Source organism: Lycium ferocissimum, chromosome 8, assembly GCF_029784015.1.
Source record: "Lycium ferocissimum isolate CSIRO_LF1 chromosome 8, AGI_CSIRO_Lferr_CH_V1, whole genome shotgun sequence".
Taxonomy (NCBI): domain Eukaryota; kingdom Viridiplantae; phylum Streptophyta; class Magnoliopsida; order Solanales; family Solanaceae; genus Lycium; species Lycium ferocissimum.
The window spans coordinates 46,979,159-46,998,926 of NC_081349.1; the positions used below are offsets into that span (position 1 = coordinate 46,979,159).

General features: G+C 34.0%; 1 protein-coding gene across 1 annotated transcript; it reads right to left on the reverse strand.

Annotated features, from left to right (window-relative positions):
* Positions 1-10,188: 10,188 nt before the first annotated feature.
* Positions 10,189-10,999, reverse strand: LOC132067017 (stigma-specific STIG1-like protein 2). Its single transcript, XM_059460186.1, has one exon. The coding sequence runs from the start codon at positions 10,912-10,914 to the stop codon at positions 10,450-10,452; it is 465 nt and encodes a 154-aa protein (XP_059316169.1). The 5' UTR covers positions 10,915-10,999; the 3' UTR covers positions 10,189-10,449.
* Between the last annotated feature and the right edge of the window lie 8,769 nt (positions 11,000-19,768).

The window sequence follows — 19,768 nt, forward strand, 5'->3', positions numbered from 1 at the left end:
AGTCGCTCAATCTGTTCCTCAGTCAGTAGTGCTGAAACAATCACTGGCAATGTATTATTCGGACCAAGGAACTCGTACTTCAAATGTGATGAGGTACGCTTAAGCTCTAACTTCGGTGGTTCAATGATCGAAGGCTTTCGGAGGAGTTGTTCTATTTTCCGTATCAAGATTCGACTTCTTTGGGTGGTAAGAATATGAACCCAACCCAACAACAATTAATGCGTCTCCACATAACCTTTCATGTCTTCAACATCAAAGTTTACAAGAATACCAGCCAGAGCGTCACCCAAACTTTCTTCTTCCATCTTGAACTCCACCGCTTCATCAACAACATCAAAAGAATCAATCACCAAAATGCTCTCATAAGCACTTGGTAACTTCATCCCCTTGCTTGCCTTAAAAGTAACTTCTTCATCATTGACTCGGAATTTGATTTCATTTTTCTCCGAATCCATCAGAGCTCTCCCCGTAGCAAGGAAAGGTCTCCCCAGAATAATAGGAATGTCCCGATCAACAGCACAGTTAAGAATCACAAAATCTGCGGGCAACATAAATTTACCAACCCATACAAGAACATCATCAACCACGCCAACAGGCCTCTCAATAGATCTATCAGCCATCTGTAACCTTATAGTAGTCGGCCTTCGCATCCCCAAACCTGATTGCTTATATATAACAAGTGGCATCAAATTAATACTCGCCCCATTATCACACAAAGCACGAGCAAAATCATAGTACCCAACAGAACAAGGAATGGTGAACGCCCCAGGATCGCCCTTCTTCTGAATAGTAGTTGTTGAAATGATGGAACTCACAGTTTGAGTCAAACTCACAGTTTCATGTTGCACCATTTTCTTCTTGGTCGACGGGTCCTTCAAATATTTAACAAAGCCGGCATCTCTTCGACTTCCAAGAAGGGAAAATTCGGTAGACAACCGTTCTACCGATCATAAAATTTTTTTCGAACTTAAGATCTTCCTTCTTCTTCACCAACCTCTGAGGAAAGGGAGTTTTAGATTTGAAAAGATGAGTCAAAGGGTGGAGATCCCCTTTCACAGTTTACTTTCTCTTGTCATCAGCCTCCTCCAAAATCTCTGGAATATCAGCAACCTTCTTGTCAGTAGGATTCTCATAAACAATAATTGGTGCTTCAGACTGCACCTCTTCATTTTCATCTATCGGCTCGATCTCAACAACCTTCTTTTCAGCACCTTGGAGTATTTTACCACTCCGAGTACTAATGGCAAACACACGATCTACACCGTCTCTCCCGTTTTTCGAATTTAGAACAGTGTCACTAGGAAGTCCTCCCTTTTTAGGAGGGTGCTGCTCTCTAGAAATATCACGCATCCGTGACTCGAGCTTCTGAATAGCTGCCGTATGGGAACCCACTGTCTCCGTTAGCCCAGATAATGTCCTCTCAGACTTTGATTGATTTGCCAAAACCTTCTCAAGTATTGCTTCAACCCTCGAACTACCTTGCTCTGTTGATTGTCCTTTCAGAGGTATATAAGGATTAGAATTGTTATTCCCAAAATTATTGTTGTTGTTGTAGCTCTCTTGGTTCGTACCACCATAATTATTATTGTAGTTCCCTGAGTTGTTGTTGTTATAGGTACCCTAACCCTGCTGAGGTCTCTATTGATTCTGATTATGGTACCCACCTTGGTAGTTCTGTCTTTGATAACCCTCTTGAGAATTGTTCACATAGTTAGCGTTTTTAACCTGCATAGGAGGTCCCTCGTGAAAAGGACCCTCTTGGGTATGGTACATCCCATTCGACATACCTGACTCATCCTCACAAATATTTACCTTCTTAATCTGGGTCTCATCAAACTTCTTGGTTAGCAAGGAAATATTCGATTTGCAAGTTCGACGATGTTTGCGGGTATCTTGGTTCTCCTTTACCATATTAAGATCATGACACTACCATAAGGCACAATATCGGCATTGTTTGAGTGCCGAACGGATTAACGTAGTCGGCCTTATCAAGTATGTTGGTCTACGCTCATCGGTAAGATTTATTCATAAAACAACCATTTTGCATTATTTGCAATTGATTGCGTCACTGGATCCAGCCCTCGATAGAACTTCTCCATTAATATGTTCTCCGGAAAACCATGATTCAGAATCTTCTGCAAATACTCTTTAAACCTCTCCCAAGCTTCATATAGTTGTTCCCTTGGTCACTGCTTAAATTCATAGATCTTGTCACGAATCTTAGCCTTCTTGATAGAAGGGTACCATTTCTTGAGAAAGACTACTACCATTTCTGCCCATGTAGTAATCGAATTTCGAGGCAGCTTCTCGAACCATGATCTTGCATCTCCAGCTAAGGAATATTTGAAAAGCCTCAGCCAAATAGCATCCTGTGAAATGTTGTTTTGGATGTGATTAGCACATACATCCACAAAATTCTGCAAGTAATGTTGAGGGTCATTATCGGTAGAGTTCGGAAAGTAGCCCTCAAGCTTCAACAACTGGTATAGAGAGGAGTCAATTTTGACGCTTGTAGCTCCAACTCGAGGATGAACAATAGCAGATGCATAGTCCTCCTCAGGAACAAGATCAGCAAAAACATTCTTGTCATCTGATTCATTACTTTCCGATTATTCAATCGACCCCCTTGGTTACCAACATGTTGGTTTTGCTGATTTTGATTCATGTTCACCTGGTTTACAAAGAATAGCAAACAAGGTGTGATGGAATAAGCAAAAGACTTCAATCAAAGCAAACACTATTAAGTAATTTCAAAACCGTATTCCCCGACAACGGCGCCAAAATTTAATACGCTTAAATTACAGGTTTAATTAGCGTAAAGCGGACGATGTCAAATATAGTAACCCAACAAAGTTAGGGTCGAATCCCACAGGGAATATGGTGTGAAAAGGTTACTAAACTCGTAGAATGCTTAATTTAGGTCTAATGTCTTAATCCGATGATGTTTGTAAAAGTTGGTTGTTTATGACTAATAGCTAACTAATTGCTTTGGATTGTAATTTATGATAAAAGAAACCAAGGTTGTGTCCCCTTTAGATGAAGTGTATGATCATGGGTATTGCTCTCGATATACTTCTAATGGATCGTTTGTATGGATGCACTTAACCTTTATGTGAATCTAGACTATTTCCCAATAAGAAAAAATTATTTCTTTCTATGCTTTTTCCAAAGATAAGAAAGTATGCATGAAGAATGGTTAATTATGCCAAGTAAATCCCTCTTATTCATAAGTGAATTTATTAAACAAGGTTTAAAGCCTTGAGTTCTTGCTATTTGTTCTTACCAAACCCTAGTTATTTTCCCAAATAAACCCAAGTTTATGGCATTAGCTAATGTTTGCAACCACTAACTATATGATGAAAATGAAGAACAAATAAACCCTAACAATCCATTATGCATATATCGCTCACAATCCCGAATCACAAAACACCCATCATTGGGTTCACAACCTAGTAATTTAGCTAGTAAGGAAAAGAAGAAGAAGAAGAAGAAGAAGAAGAAGAAGAAGAACAATAAGAAATAATTGAGATCATAATACTTACGAATGATTTCTTGGAATTGAAGAGAAATTAATTGCAATTGTTTGTAATCCCAAAAAACTTCAAAAACTATGAGTATTTAGTGCTAAGGAAATAAAAGCTGAAATTTGGTGAATTGTATCTTACAAGAAACCTATAGCAGGTATTTATAGGAGTCTAAGTCGTGAGAAGTAAAAGACAAAGGCACTTAGGGGTTCATTAACTGTGGTGCTTCCGTAAAACCATTATCACGGACAACTAAAATTCTTGCCTTTCAGCCGTCGAGCAGTCTCCTTGCACTTTTCTATGCTACTCTTTTCTTTGTGGTATCCAAATGTTTTGCGGTCCGTGTAATTGTTCCGTAGGATTGATCTTCGTACGCGCCTTTACGCGTGACCGTTCTACGGTACTTTTGACATTCCGCAGAAAGTTCTGCGGGCTGTCTAATTGCTCCGTCAAGCTGCCTTTTTCAGTGACTTGTTATTTTCTCCACTTCTTTCCGTATTTTCACAAAATTCTCCAACTTCTTCCATCAAAACACTTAATACCTAAAATACAATAAAAACCACATAAAACTTGCTTGAAAACAAGTAAAACTCTTTGCAAAAAGCGTCACATGTGCCGGAATTACGCGGCACATTAGTGAGTTATGTGATTTGTTGCTCCAGACTCAAGAATCCAAGTAGTAGCATTTGATTTAGACAATTTACTAGATTGATCAATCTTGCATTTAGTGGGAGAAGTAGTGCAAGCAACAATACCTGCAAAGTTTCTTTGCTCCTCCATTAATGTTGGTGTTCCGTGATTCTGCTGCATTGCCAGGTTACATATTCTCCAAGATGTTGAGTAGTTGACCATACTGTTCTTTGGTCAAGTGCTGCATCAACCTACCTTGTTCACTTGGTCCACATTTATTCTTTCCAGTGTTGATACCATCACCATACACATTTGCTGCTACCCTCTTTCCTTTGTAGTCACTATAGTTGTTGTACCTAGGGGCTTTTGGTGGATGAGGAGTACGTGGGTATCTATGAAGCTTGTAGCACTTATCTTTGGTATGTTCGGGTCTTTTACAGTGTTCACAAAACAGTCTAGGCCTATTAGGATTGTAGTTATTTCCTTTGTATCCATTATTGGCAGTTTGATTATAGTTTGTCCTAAAACCTCCAGTGTTGGTCAAACTTTGATTTTGATTGTATGCTCCTCTTGAATTACTCTTTTACTAGCCCCATTTGCATTCATGGATGCATAGTTTCCTTTTGAATTACTACTACTTGCTCCATTTGCATTCATGAATGTAGATTCGATAAACAACTGATTACTAGGCTTAACCTCTCTTTGTTTTTTTCTCTTGGATTAGTATAGAAAAAGCTTGTGCAATAGTAGATAAGGGATTCATCATTAAAATACTACCCCTCACCAAAGTATAAACTTCATTAAGCCCCATTAGAAAGAGAATTAACCTTCTATTGTTCTGCTTTCTGCATATTCGCCTTAGCTCCACATGTGCAGACACAAGTGCACTGTGCGTGTGCATTCAAAGTGCTAAGCTCTTCCCAAAGCTTTTTCATCCTTGTGTAGTATCCAGTAATGTCTAGGGGACCCTGACTTATATCATTGATCTCCTTTTGTAACTGGTACAATTTTGCACTATTTGTTTGGTCATATCGACTTCTAGTTCTTACTACAACTCCTTGGCATTGTTGACGTATTGCAAACTGTCTCGCAAGTCTATTGAGAGTGCATTAAAGATCCATGAAGTGACCTTGTCGTCACGACGCAACCACTGATCGAAAGTAGCGGCCCCTTCATCTGGTTTCTTACATTTTTCAGTGATAAAACCGACTTTGTTCTTCACTGATAGTGCTCTGAGTACACCTCTTCTCCACGACCTATATCCAGTACCATCGAATACGACTGGCACCAGCAAAATATCGGCACTCTCCGAAGGGTACATGTACAGTAGACTACTCGAATCAACACTTTGACTTTTCGAATTCCTTACGCTTTCAGTCATCTCTTCACAAATTGAGAGAAATTGGAGCAAATAGGGTTAGAATCGAGGAAAAAATGTGAAATTGATGAACATTAATGTTGAAAGAGGGGAAACAATCACAAATTCAGGAAAACAATCACAAATTGTGGGACTCTGAGTATAAAACTATGAGTATCCAACAAAAACCAAAAATTGCAATTCCTAAATTTTGGAATCCCGATTCACTGAGAATTCACAAAAAATGAGAATCTGAATTTTAAATCGAATAATAAGCGCGCCTGTAGCTCTGATACCATGACAAAATATCAAGCTCAAAACAATGGCGGAAATGATAAAAAGAGAGAGATGAGAGAGAAAATACATGGACACAAGGTTTGGGAAATTTTTGATTAACTAATAGCAAATATCTAATCCCTATATATATACAAGCTAAAAATGGGTGCATAGCTGGCATCAGCTAAGCTAACCGACTATGCAAAACTAACCAAACTAACCAAGAATAAGAAAAGGCACAATACATTGGTTAAAATATAAAAACATGGCTACAACATAAATACACTAGCCTCGTAATCTCAATACTATAAACATGATGATCTTAATATTAGATGGGGAAAGGTTTTAATGTTTTATTAATTTTGGAAGCCGAATCTTTTGACTTAGGAAAAGAAAGGTGGGAGATATTCTTCTTTTTTTGTAATATGACAATCCTTATAAGATTAGGAAAGCATATATTAATATTAGGCACCATAAGTAAATCTAAAATGTTAGAAAGAGTAAATTAAACCTTTTTAATCTTTTGGGTAAAACATGCTATAAAATTTACATGGAAAATCCACCTCAATCTATACATCATGTATATCATCTAGGTCTGAAATTTTATTCCAAAAGTTAAAGATAATATTTTAATCCCATGTCAATGTATCAAGATCATCAGAAATAGGTCCTAGAATCTCATATTCTGAAAGTGGTTTTAAAGTAAAAAATGTTACACGTTTGGTCAGTAACTTTGAATCATTTTCTTGTTCTCCGTCCTGTAGCCAATCCAACTAGTTAATGAATTAAACTTTTGATCATTCTGCACAATTTTTATGGTTGTTTTTGTTCTTGATTTCTTAGGAATTGATCTAAAAGAACACCCTAAATGTTAAGTAATAACCTTTTTGCCAGCTCCTTACGTAGTTTTCCTCCGGTGTTTATTTTGACACATTATCATGAATAAACTGAGCAGAGTACTAAAACTTCTTTCTAACAAATTTTCAATTATATGTTTAGCGGTCATAGAACCCTCTCAATAAACATGATCATTCTAATATTAGATGGAAAAAAGTTCTGATGTTTCATTGATTTAGAAGCCAGAATCCTTTTGACTTAGGAAAAGAAAAGGTGGGAGAATTATTTTTTTGATATGACAATCAAGATAATGAAAGAGAATATTAATATTAGGCACCATAAATAAATTTATAATGTCAGAAAGAGTAATTTTAACCTTTTTAGTTAAACATGCTATAATATGTACATGGCAAATTCGCCTCAATGTATACATAATGTATATCTAAATCTGGGATATTATCCCAAAAAGTTAAAGGCAATATCTTTATCCCATGCAAATGGATCAAGATCATCAGGAATAGGTCCTGGAATCTCGTATTCTGAAAGTGGTATAGAGTAATCAATATCACATGATTCTTTATTAGTAGTCTTTGAATCTTCTTTTCTGCGCTCCGTCTTATAATCTATCCAACTAGTTGATGAATTAATCTTTTGATCATTCTTCACAAATTTTTTTATGATTGTTTTTGTCCTTGGTTTCCTAGGAATCGATGCAAAAGAAAACCCTAGATATTCTGTAATAGATTCATCTTTTTTGGCCAACTTCTTACGTTGTTTTCCTCTAGATTTATTTTGATACTTCATCATGAATAAGTTGAGCAGAGTGTTAAAACTTTGCTCTCTAACAAATGCTCAATAACATGATTAGTGGTCTTGAACCCTTTTTATAAACATGATAATCCTAATATTAGATGGAGAAAGGTTTTGATGTTTCATTAATTTAGAAACCCAAATCCTTTTGACTTAGGAATAGAAAAGGTGGGAGGCCGTTTTCTTTTTTCAATTTGACAATCCTTATAAGATTAGGAAAGAAAATATTAATATTAAGCATATATTAATATTCGCAACAGTCATATATCGGCAAACTCGGTTCAGAGCCGTTTAAAATATGTATCAATTGGATTTAAATTAAACTCTCTTTTAATAGCATGTGAGGTGAGCACTTCAAGCTAACACCATGGCTTAGGGAGGAATTAAGCATGAGATTTGTACTCAAAGAGAGTACTTTGAGTTGCTATAATAATAAACTAAAGGCGAGTTGCAATAATAATAAACTAAAGGGGAACTCATTATAATTAATTAAAAGGGGGAAATCATGAAAAATAAAAAGCAAAAGCAAAGGCACAGTATCGTAATTTTGAATTGTCTTTTTGAGTAACAAATAATCAATAGTTGCCTTTGCTTGCTGAATAGTCCAATAACAGCTGCATGCATATTAACACTAAAGAAAAACTTGCAAAAAAGAGAAACAAAAGAATAATTAAAAATCTAACTACTATGTCTTTAATTTTAGGTATATCTAAAGTCGATCAATTTTGACTATTGATTGCTTTGAGAAACGCTTTGCTAGGTAGTCACAATTCACATGCATGCTTACGATCCAATGAATTAAGATTCTTTTTTATTGCGCAAATCGGTGAATTAAAAAGGTTTCAATATTTAGTGGTGAAATTTTCAGATTTGAACTATAAATTGCCCTGGAATGAAAAATATTATGGAAATTAAAGGATCGTTTTTTCTCTTTCAGAAATTTCTAAATATGGAATAGTTACATAATAATAGGAGTTAATTACACCTAAACACCCTTGTACTATGACTTAGTCACGGGTAGACCGTATTGTAAATCAAACACTTCACGCGATATATTATTACACACACCCCTATGATGTTATTCCTATTTTTCTAAAAACATTTAAACCTCATATAATGAAAACTCTACTCAAGTGAAGCTTCATTTAACTAAGTAAATTTAAGATAATTTTAAAGTGAAAGAATAAATATAAAACCTAAAAAAACGAAGAGAAATTTCTATATAATAAATATTATAATTAAATAAAATTACGAAGAACTTACATTTTTATAGTTCAAGAAACTTATTACTAGCTAGTAGTTGGTATATCTTATTAAGTAATTTGTGTTCATTTACTATTTATGAGTTTTAGAATATAAATGTTACGTTTTGGAAAAATGTTTATTCTCTTTTTAATCAAATGTTTATCAAAAGTGTTTCTTCTTTTTAGTATTTCATACAAATAATTAACTCATGACCACCAGGGAAGTACTCGTGTTGCATCCCTCCTGCCCCATTTATTGGATTACACAGCGTATATTGTTTTTGTTATTGTTGCTTATCTTCTTTTTAATATTTTATACAATAACTTCATAGAATCTTTTTTTTATTTTTTTTATTTTCTCTTTTAATAAATTTAGTTATGAATATAATTCATAGGGGGTGTAACTTTAGAATTTTCATAGTATAGAAAATGTAAGTATTTGATCATAAAATATAAGGTGAGCATCCAAAACTACGTCATATTAAAAGGGTGTTTAATATTATAATTAACCCAAAAAAAAATTATATTAATTGACCTCAATCGTATGTTGTGGGATTTTACTGGACAAAGTGCTACTTTGTATCCTATCGGTGCATGATTCAATCTCCTATGATTATCTCTTTTCCCTTCTCCCACCTTGGCTCCTTCACCCAAAAATGCATATATGTGTACCCAATTTGAAGGCCCCTGAAAAAACTTATAGAGTATGACGTGTATATTTTTAAATTGTATTGCTAAATTTTAATGAGATTAAGTTATATACGTAAGCGTAATTTGTATTATCAAATCATATTTCTCTATTATAGCATGTAACTGAATTTATTTTTAAAATTATAAATTTTTATTTTATTAGTATATTTACCAATAAATATTTTTTGGATAATTTAATAGTGTGAAAAATATCTTAAACTAAATATGTATATAACTTAAACTCAATTTTAACTATCACGTTACATGTGAAATTTCAAAATTTAATTTGACTTCTAAGGAAGCATAATTTCTCGAATATTAAGTAAAATGGATTAATCAACCCATGTTTCTTTTTCTTTTGAATTTTTTCATCGTTGGTACATATGCTATCTAAGCACACAACTGCTATGCAAAAGAGAAATCAGAAGGTTCTAATTAAGGATTTCAAAACCCAAACAAGTAAGAAATGGTTTTAATAAATGAACTCTTTATGAAACATTATAAGTAGAGATGAATCCAAGATTTAAACTTTATAAGTTCGAATTCGAAATTTTACCTAATCCCATTTGATTTACGTCGTTCGAAATATATATCATTTATACTTATTTAGTAAAAGATTTAACACGTATATATACATGTCTAAGCTAAAACTACTGAATTCTAATGAATTCATAACTCTAACACTACATCCACCCCACGTTATGACAAAATCCAAATGGTTGCTAGTGTATATAAATAAAAATTCATCAATGAACAAATAGATAAAGAATCTTAGCAGTAGTAAATTAAAATTTGTGAACAGACAAAAGAATAGCGCCAAGATTCTTAGATTAAAAAAGAAGTCATATTCGAAAATTGCACAAAAATCCTGCACAAAAATTGGTTTAACATAAACAATAACTTACAGTATACACTGTGGTAGACAATCCTTGGAATTATTACAACAAACTTTGTATGAATCAATACGGGAATAATCATGTATAATCATGTTCTTGAAGGTCAACCACCAAATCAAATGTGGTTGTTTATTCATCATATATATAATGCGAACTTATCTTATAAATCGTTAAATTGCCAAACCTTAGGCGTAATCACACAAGCCATAAAAGCAGTATCCACCAGTCATGCACCTGTTGTTGCAATATCCACAATGCCTCTTATCAAATGACAAATTCACACATTGACCTCTGCAACAAGTTTGAGTAAAAGGACATTTTTTCTTGCACGCACCACAGTTCTTGTCATCATACATTAAATCAATACATTTGTTGTTGCAACATGTCGTGTTTTTGCCCCCGATTTCGAATGCCTGACAGATTTCGTGGTCCTTGTGGCAGTGATCTGCTGCTCTAGGGTTTTTTGGCTTTTCCTGTTCCGCCAGAAAACGACTAGCTACTTTCCTCTTCAAAGGAAGCAACTTTGGAGTTGAGAGTTCTTCCTCGATTTCCGTGTTAACGGATTGAGTGGTGGTGGTGGTGGTGATGATGGCGATGGTTAGTGCCATGGCGATGGCGATGGGGATCAAGATTTTCATCACCTTCATCATTTCGAGAAGGTGAAATGTAAGTTGAGGTTCTCAATGTGGTTATTGTTGTTGAGGGAAAGGAAAGAAGAATGAAATGTTGAGATTGGTAATGAGTTTGGGAGACTTGAAGGGTTTCATATATATAGTCACTCCTGAGTCCTGACTTATTATACATGGAAATAAGTAAGTTGACTATGGGCGGTATAAAGTTTAAAAAGAACGAAATACCTTCCAAATGTGTCCTCTTTGTTGCGATAAAAGTTTAATATTCTATCTTTTCCAGATATAGAACATACGATATCAGATATAGCAAAGTGTCAATTTTATTAGAACAAATAAAAAATGAAATAATGTCATATAAAATAAGAGTTAATGTCATATACGCCTTCAGTATAAATTTACAAGTCTCCACATTTCTTGAAATAAGGCAAGCTCCCCTTTACGGCAGGTAAAGATGCCTGATGGTGTGAAAAAATTCTTATACTGACAGTATATACAGTATCAAAAATATTTTTATCAGGCATGTAAAAGCTATTCACAGGCAATCCTTGGTAAAATGTATAGATATATAATAATTTTGAAAATAAAACAGACTATTTGTCTGTTAGAATAAATAATTTAAAATGATATGGCAGTGTAAAAATACAGCTCCCACGTTCAACCCCCACTTTTTACCTCTTTACATGAATATTAGTCAAACTCATAAGTAAACTAGGGATTATACTTTAATTTAACGTGAAATAAGTTGGGGGTTGACTTTTGAAAGAGCCGGCGGAATGTGAAGAAGCAGCAATACAAACTTAGGAATGACTTGAAGAAATATATATATAATGATTAATTAATCAATATTAGTACCTTTGCTTGCTTGAAAAATTGCCGACAACAGCTTAAGTGTGTGCATGGTTTTGCATGTTGAAAAATGAAGTTAAGTAATATTATAGAGTTTATAGACAAATTAAAAATAGGTATTGTTGTCTTTAATTTGAAGACTCTATAGCTAGTTTCATTACTTCTTCATTGTTGAAAAATAAAGTTAAGTAATAGCATGTTCTAATTAAAGTGGTTTAGAAGAAAATTTTACACGTATAAGGAGTGTATATACCTTTGTTTGCTACTGTTGCAAAATTGATGGTTTACAGAAGTAAAAAAATTAAAGTCCTGTTTTGCATATTTTTATGGTTCTTAACATATCATTCAAAATTACTACAAAAGAGAGATGCTCCTAATTACTTATATTTTTTTTTTTACTATTGATACTACAAGGAAAAGAAAAAGATTTTATTTTAAGTAATTTATATGCACCGCCTGTATAAACAATTTGTACACAATCATGTCATTGCAATTTTGTAAATAAATCTTATGATATTTTAAATTCACATTTTAAGGAGGTTTACCTATGGATATTTTTTTAACGACCTAATCATCTATATGTTATAATTCAAACAAGCATTTTTAGAACATGGTTGAGATCGAAATTATATTATTTGGATACAGTTTTTCCAATGATTGACACGAATTATACATTCAATACACGTACATAATAACTAGTGTTAATAAAATGTGTAAATATAAAACCCTCAATGTACAATCTAAATAAAAATATATTTCGAAGGGATCAAATAAAATCTTTAATCCACTGCTCAACTCCAAATAACACGGTAGATATTTCTGTTGAAGTTTTGCACGGATTTCCCATTGAACGCACTCATCTTTAAATTTTTCCCCTCATATTTGTGGTTTTTAATTCTTCATATCTATGGTCTTTAATTTTTGCTTGCTCATTTAATAAAAATATTCAGACATGCGTCGCTCGACATAAATTCTGTAACATTTATCTTCGAAAACTGAATTGTTGCCTCGCTCGTCTGTAGGAGTTAAGTTATGTGGCATAAGTTGTGTAGTATTTTTTAGATTATGTTGAATATTGAAAGTTTTGCCGTGTCCGATATAACTTGTGGGATCTTATGATACATATGCCGAGTGAAATATGAACTTATGTCGTTTATCAATTATGTTGAGTGTTGAAAGTTTTGTCATGTCTGGCATAACTTATGAGATGTTATGATACATATGCCAAGCGAAATGTAAACTTTGCCGAGCGAAATCTAAACTTATAATTTTTTTCAGATTATGTCAAGTGTTGAAAGTTTTACTGTGTCTGGCATAACTTGTGAGATGTTTGGATACATATGTAGAGTTAAATGCAAACTTTGCTTATTGAAATATTATTGAAAAATAAGTTTGACAAACGAATGTTGAGAAATTTTCTGGATGATTTTCATTCGAGAAATTTTCTGGATGATTTTCATTCAATCTTGAGAAAAGACATCATTTGACCCCTGAACTTGGCACGAAAACTAAGTTTGGAAACTAAACTTAACTTGTATTTATTTACCACCCTTAACAACTTACGTTTTAATTATTTTCCCCCTCTAGTGGCCCAGACCTGGGCGCGTGTTTGACAGTGCCTGACCCGCGCGTTAATTAATTTTTTTTAACATTTTTTTTAATAGAAATTGATTATTTAATACGGGGGTAACAGTTATAATACCGTTCCCCCTTTCTAATCCCAACCCGACCCACCACCCTTTAGAACCCTAAATTGTTCTTCATCTTCATCTCCATCTTCATCTTCATCACACCTTCAATCAACCCATTTTTTTTCCTCCATTCATGAAATTCCTCTTGCTCACACCATTGCTCCTTCATATATGTATTCTTACTCCAAGAAATTTCTCCACCAAATTTCTCCTCCAAATTTCTGTCCATAATCACTCTCTGTTCTAATTCGAAAATTTTGTGGGTTCATAAATGTTTCAAGGTAGTTGTTCATCTCACGTAAAATGTAATTGTGGCACCATTGCAAAACACCTCATTTCATCGGCTCCTAGTAATCCCGAACGGAAATTCTACAAATGTCCAAGGCCTAAGGGCAATTCTTGTGGATTTTGGGAATGGGAAGATGAATTGTTCCCTGAGATTCAGTGGAATAATGTTCAAAATTTGACGTCGTCGTTAGATGCGGTCAAGATCGAAAGGGACAAATTGCAAGAAGAATTAATTGCCATTGAGGCTAGACATCTAATTGAAGTGAACAAAATGAAGGAGGAATTAATTGGCTTGAAGAGTAAACAACAATTTGACTTGAAAAAAGTTCTAAACTTGGAGGAGAAACTTGCAAATACAAGGATGTTGCTTTTGATTTCATGGGGAATATTTATTGGCTTTTTGGCGGCGTCCTTAATCAACCGAATTTATGTTGTTGTATGTTGTAATCGCATAGTAGGTAATGTAAAAACTTTATGCTCTTGTTGTAATGTAAATGTCATGGAAGAACTTTATGCTCTTGTTGAAGAATTTTGTTGTTATGGAAAATATTACCTTGAAAATTGATAGCAAAAGTCGAGAAATTTTATAAATTACTTTAAATAGAGAATCTGGAGACCTAATCTATCATTACGATCTCGGATCCTCCTTTACATGAACAAAAAACACTGCGGTTCTCATCTAAACATGCCTTAAAACACAACGCATCTCCTATCCCTAATCCGGCAGCATCAACGAAGGTTTTCCAGCCTTGAGTGAGGCGCATGTATACGCCAACCTTGTATTTCATATTATACTCATGATCGTCGTAATGAACAACAGCGTCCTTGTCGGTGTTTGGAAGAAATTCCAGTATATCAGTTGGAAGGATTTGCAAAAAAAAAAAACATGTTATTACCAAAAGAGGTAAAAGAACAATTGAAAATATATAATACGACAACACTTACGAAATAGTCTTTTTCAACGCACGATTTCGTCAATTCTTTGTCAAAACATGCGGCCATTTCCATGTCATCCATCTTAGATGAAGGCTGTCTCTTTAATATCACTATATGAGTTAAAAGTTATTTGAGTTGAGTGAAAGTGAGATGGAAAGAAGGCCTATTTATAGTTGAGTTGAGTTATAGTGTTAGTTTGATCAAGTAGTTAATGAAGTCTCGGATTCATTGGTTTTGACCATCACTCCCAAGTACCAACTACCATATGTCGACACCTAATTTTGGCTCGCCGTGCTTAAAATTAACGTTTTGGGGGCCCTAATTCGTTAAAGAGCACGGAATGGCATTTTTACACATTTTTGCATTTTTCGACAATTTATCGATAATTATCCTTATTTTAGGAATTTTATCAATTTATTGTCATTTTTAAGAATCATTATTTTTGCACATGTAAAGCGTAATACTACCATTTTTGTGCATTTAGTAATTTTTTTCTTTATTTTATAGCAGACATTTTTGTATCTTATACATTAATATTTATATTTTATACTTACATTATTATTTATACATATATTAGTTAAATATATTTTAGTACGAACCGTCGGTACACAAAAAAAGCGAAGTTAATTAATTCTTAAACGCTGAGAAAAAATTCGATCAAGTCAACGTCTTGTCACTTTTTAAAAAGTGACATTTGAAGTGATGGGTTGGGTTCTTCATCCATTGGTTGACACATTTTTACACATTGATTAAAAGGTGAAAACCCCATTGAATAATAACCTAGGGATTAAAAGTAGTATCAAGGGGACAAAGGGGTGTGACACTTTATTTTTTGGATAATAATAAGGGCCATTTTGTCAATAAAAGAAGAGGAGGGGTTCACATTTTTCTATATACTAATTTTCAGATTTCCCCCCTCCTCTATTCCTAAGAAATCCTAAACATTTTCTCCCCTCTCTTTTTTTCACACACACACGCGGCCGCAGCTCTCCACGCCGGAGCTCCGAGCTCCGGCAACGCTCCAAACCACCTCCACCACCAGTCGCGAACGCCTCACTGCTTCTTCCTCCTTCACTTTCCAGTCGCTCCTCCCATCGCCACCACTGCTCCGACCACCACTTCACACTACCTCACATATATTTTTTTCTTCATAGGAAGACTAGCAAGGCTAGCATCTTCCCCTTCTCTTTATATTTTTTCCTCTTTTCTTTTTTCATACATTGTCTTTATATTTTTTTATATACATTGTCTTTATATTTTTTATATACATTGTCTTTAAATTTATTATATGCATTGTCTTTATTTTTTTTATATACATTACATATATTGTCTTTATATTTATTCATGCATTTGTGTTTACATTCATTCATACATTTGTCTTTATTCATACATTATCTTTACATTTATTCTTGCATTTGTCTTTATATTTTCATGCATTTGTCTCTACACTTATTCATGTATTGTCTTTACATTTATTCATGAATTTTGTTTATATTTATTCATACATTGTCTCTACATTTTCTTCATATATTCTCTCTACATTTTTCATGCATCTTTTTTCAATTTAACCCACATTTTTTCCTTTACATCATTTTACATCTCTATATTCTTTTATATATTTTTATACCATACATTATATACATATAAATGTGCATACTTATTTTACCTAACCACTAAGTGAAGAAGGGAGAAACTTTTCATTAAAGAGAATATAGTTTATTGTCTCTACATTATCCTTATATTTTTCATACATTATCTTTATATTTTTGTTATGTTGTCTCTACAATTTTTTTAAATTTTTTTTATACATGTATACATTTTCAAGCATTTTCTTTTACATTTTTTGTACCATCACACTACATGCCTATTTTATTTTTTCTCTACACATTTTGCTCTTTACATTTTTTCTCTACATCATATTTACATTTACATATATTTTCTTTTTTATATTCATATATTTCTGTTATATACATCATTTACATATACACTTTCACATTACATACACTACATCCTAAGGTCAAATCAAGTTTCACCCTCACTTTTGTCAAATCCCCCTTTTAAAGACTTTATGCCAAATCACCTTTTTAAGACTTTATGTCAAATCACTTTTGAAATACTTTATGTCAAATCATCTTTTTAAAACTTTATATCACATTCTTTACTTCTTGACTTTTCAAATTATTTTTAACCAATACATTTTTCTTTCATCTTGCAATTTATTACAAATACTACACTTTTGGCCGATGAAGAAATTTTCGTCGATTTCCAAGGCCTCCCCTGTACAAAAGACGGGTTTTTATGTTAAGTTTATTCATTATTTCTTTAATTCATTTGATAGTTATTTATTCTCTTACTAACACTTTTACTAAGTGTTTATACAGGTACCCGGAGACACATCCCAAAGACGACACTCGGAAGGAACCCGAAGACTTCATCGAATCCTTATATACTTTTATACTTACGAGGTACATTCTCTTTTATATATTCTTTTTTAATATACATTCTTTATAAACACTTGATACTTGATATAAATACATTTTTATACACTGTATATACCTAGTATATTATCACCTAGTGTAGATTTTCATGAAGTCACAACATTTTGAAAACAAGTAATAATAATAATAATAAAAAGATAGATAATCCTCCTCTAGTGTTCAGTTAAACTAAGTTTAAGACTGTTTTCGGCAAAGGCCTGTGGGATGCTTAATACCTTCCCATGGGGTAAATAAAACCCTTATCTAGACTCTCATATGTTTTGTGGACTAAAAATGGAGTGGACACTCAAATCCATACAAGTTTTCTGTTTTTTCTTAAAAATAAGGTGGCGACTCTAACCCTTTTTAAACCAGTTAGAAGAACCAGGAAGTTGCAAACTATCTTGGACCCGTTCAAAATAGGGCGTAACACCATCATTTTCTAACTCGGATTCAATGTGTTTGACTGCTCAAATCTGTACAATGCATTTACTTGCATCCATTCAATGTGTTTGACTGCTTAAATCTGTACACTGCTCAATGTACACTACTCAAATGTGTAAACACTGCTCAAATCTATTTACTACATTTAGTGTTATACACAACATTGCAATCACAGCTGGGCAACTTCTGTATGCATTTAATGTCATACACAACATTGCAAGACTGAACTGTCACAACACCAGGAAATATACAACAACGATCACAGCTGCTAAATACTGCAAGATTAGAATGTCAATACATTGTAAAATTGCAGTCACAGCTGCTTAATATTGCAAGAATAGAATGTCAATACAGGGCAAAATTGCAGTCACAGCTTCAGAATTGATAAAGACTAAAATAAGCCTAAGTGCATATTCGTTTGACAAATGTACATCATCTACCATAATTGTTTCACAAAAACAACATCAAAATCTGCAGTCACTGTACATATGATCAGTACCAAAGATATACACATATGAGGACTAAACTAATTCAACTTCATTTTTCCATTTCATTTCAAGGCGCTGATAAACTTGTTTGACTTCAAGAGTTCAACTCAGTAGCTTTAGCCCTTGTTTTCATTCTCTTTTGTCCACTCATTTGTTGAAGACCTTGTTGTGTTATAGCTGGACTCCTTTTCCATTTTAGTCCTCCTGGTCTTTGTTTGTGATGTCCAAGACTACCAGTGACTACTGCTGAATTCATAGGCATGGTTGAAGATTGATTTGCCATTCCAAGCTGCATTAACAAAATAGATCTCCATTAGGCTAGATTGTTTGCAGTAAATGGTTAATGAGGTTGCAAACTTACATTGACAATTTTGAAATCACTTTGGGTCTGAAGCACTCCCATTCCCACAACTCTTGGCCTCTTAAAAGGTGCCCCTCTTCCAGTAACTGATGCACTTGCATCAGAAGCCTAAGTCACATTTAAGGTGTCAAACACTTAGAATTGTAAAATTGATTAAGTGGTAATTTAACAAGCTAAGTAATACCGTGATGTAGGTAGACGATCGTCCTATAGCCCTTCGATTGAAATGTTGCAAGTTGTACCATGGCCTAATTCATATTTAAGTAGTTAGACTCAATGTAAGACTCTAATATTTAATCAAGTAGTAAATAGCAAGGAAAGTTTTTACTGTTTGGTAGAACCTTTTGGTCTTCCCCTTCCTCTACTTGATTGGGAATTACTTGGTACGTAGAAGAACCAACACTTGACCTTGTTGAACTAGTACTTGTCCCTCTCCCCTTGCCCTTCCTCGCGCCTCTCAGATTGTGGATTCATAGTACAACCCTTCTTATTGTGACCCTTTGCATGGCATAAGCTACGGTGTCATCTCAACACCTCTTTTTGACAGCTTCCATGTTTTATTTTTCGTCTACGCTTATTTCTTTACACTTCCTTGGCCTGCACTGGCGGCAACCTTTTTAATCTCAGGTGGGAGGACAAGAGGATTGGTTAACTTTGGACACATTGCCATATTAGTAACTGAGTTGAATGAATGAGTTGTATGTTTTGAGGTAAGTGTCCTTAGTGTACCAATGTGCAACATAGTCAATAGGTTCCAATTTTTGAAATGAAGTCGCTATGGCATGAAATAGGGGAATATCTTTCGGCATCTAAGATCTACAAGTGCAAGTATTGCTATTCGTATTTACTATGAATTTATTACCCCAAATTGTCCTTGACCTCAAAGCCATATTCACCATTCCATTCAAGAGTACACTTCATTGACTTTGATGTGTTCTCTTGCAATACCTTCAAAGCCATTGGGCTAATGTTTGTTATCCAAGTCTCGAAAAACTCTCTTAGTTGTCCTACCCTTCTCATCATTTTTGACTCTAATTTCCTCAAGCATTGTGATAATGGTCTTGTGCCTTGGCCCCAAAATCTAGGAATTAAAACTCTCCCGGCCATGTTGTTGTCAACACTATCACAACGGTCGAGGTATTTAAAGTAGACCTGGACCACCTATCTATGTTATAATAAAATAAATCTCCATTTATTCCATCACCTAACTTCTCCATATGATCCAAATTTTTTTGCAACTCCCCGCTCATACGTGGACTTAGCACATCTCCGTAATAGTTTCTAATCTCTATGCCTTTCCATTTTTTGGAAAAATTGGCAAAGACACGTCTTGCACACATT

Coding starts and splice junctions, on each gene's coding strand:
- LOC132067017 (XM_059460186.1), bottom strand. CDS start 10,914: ATGATGAAGGTGATGAAAATCTTGATCCCCATCGCCATCGCCATGGCA.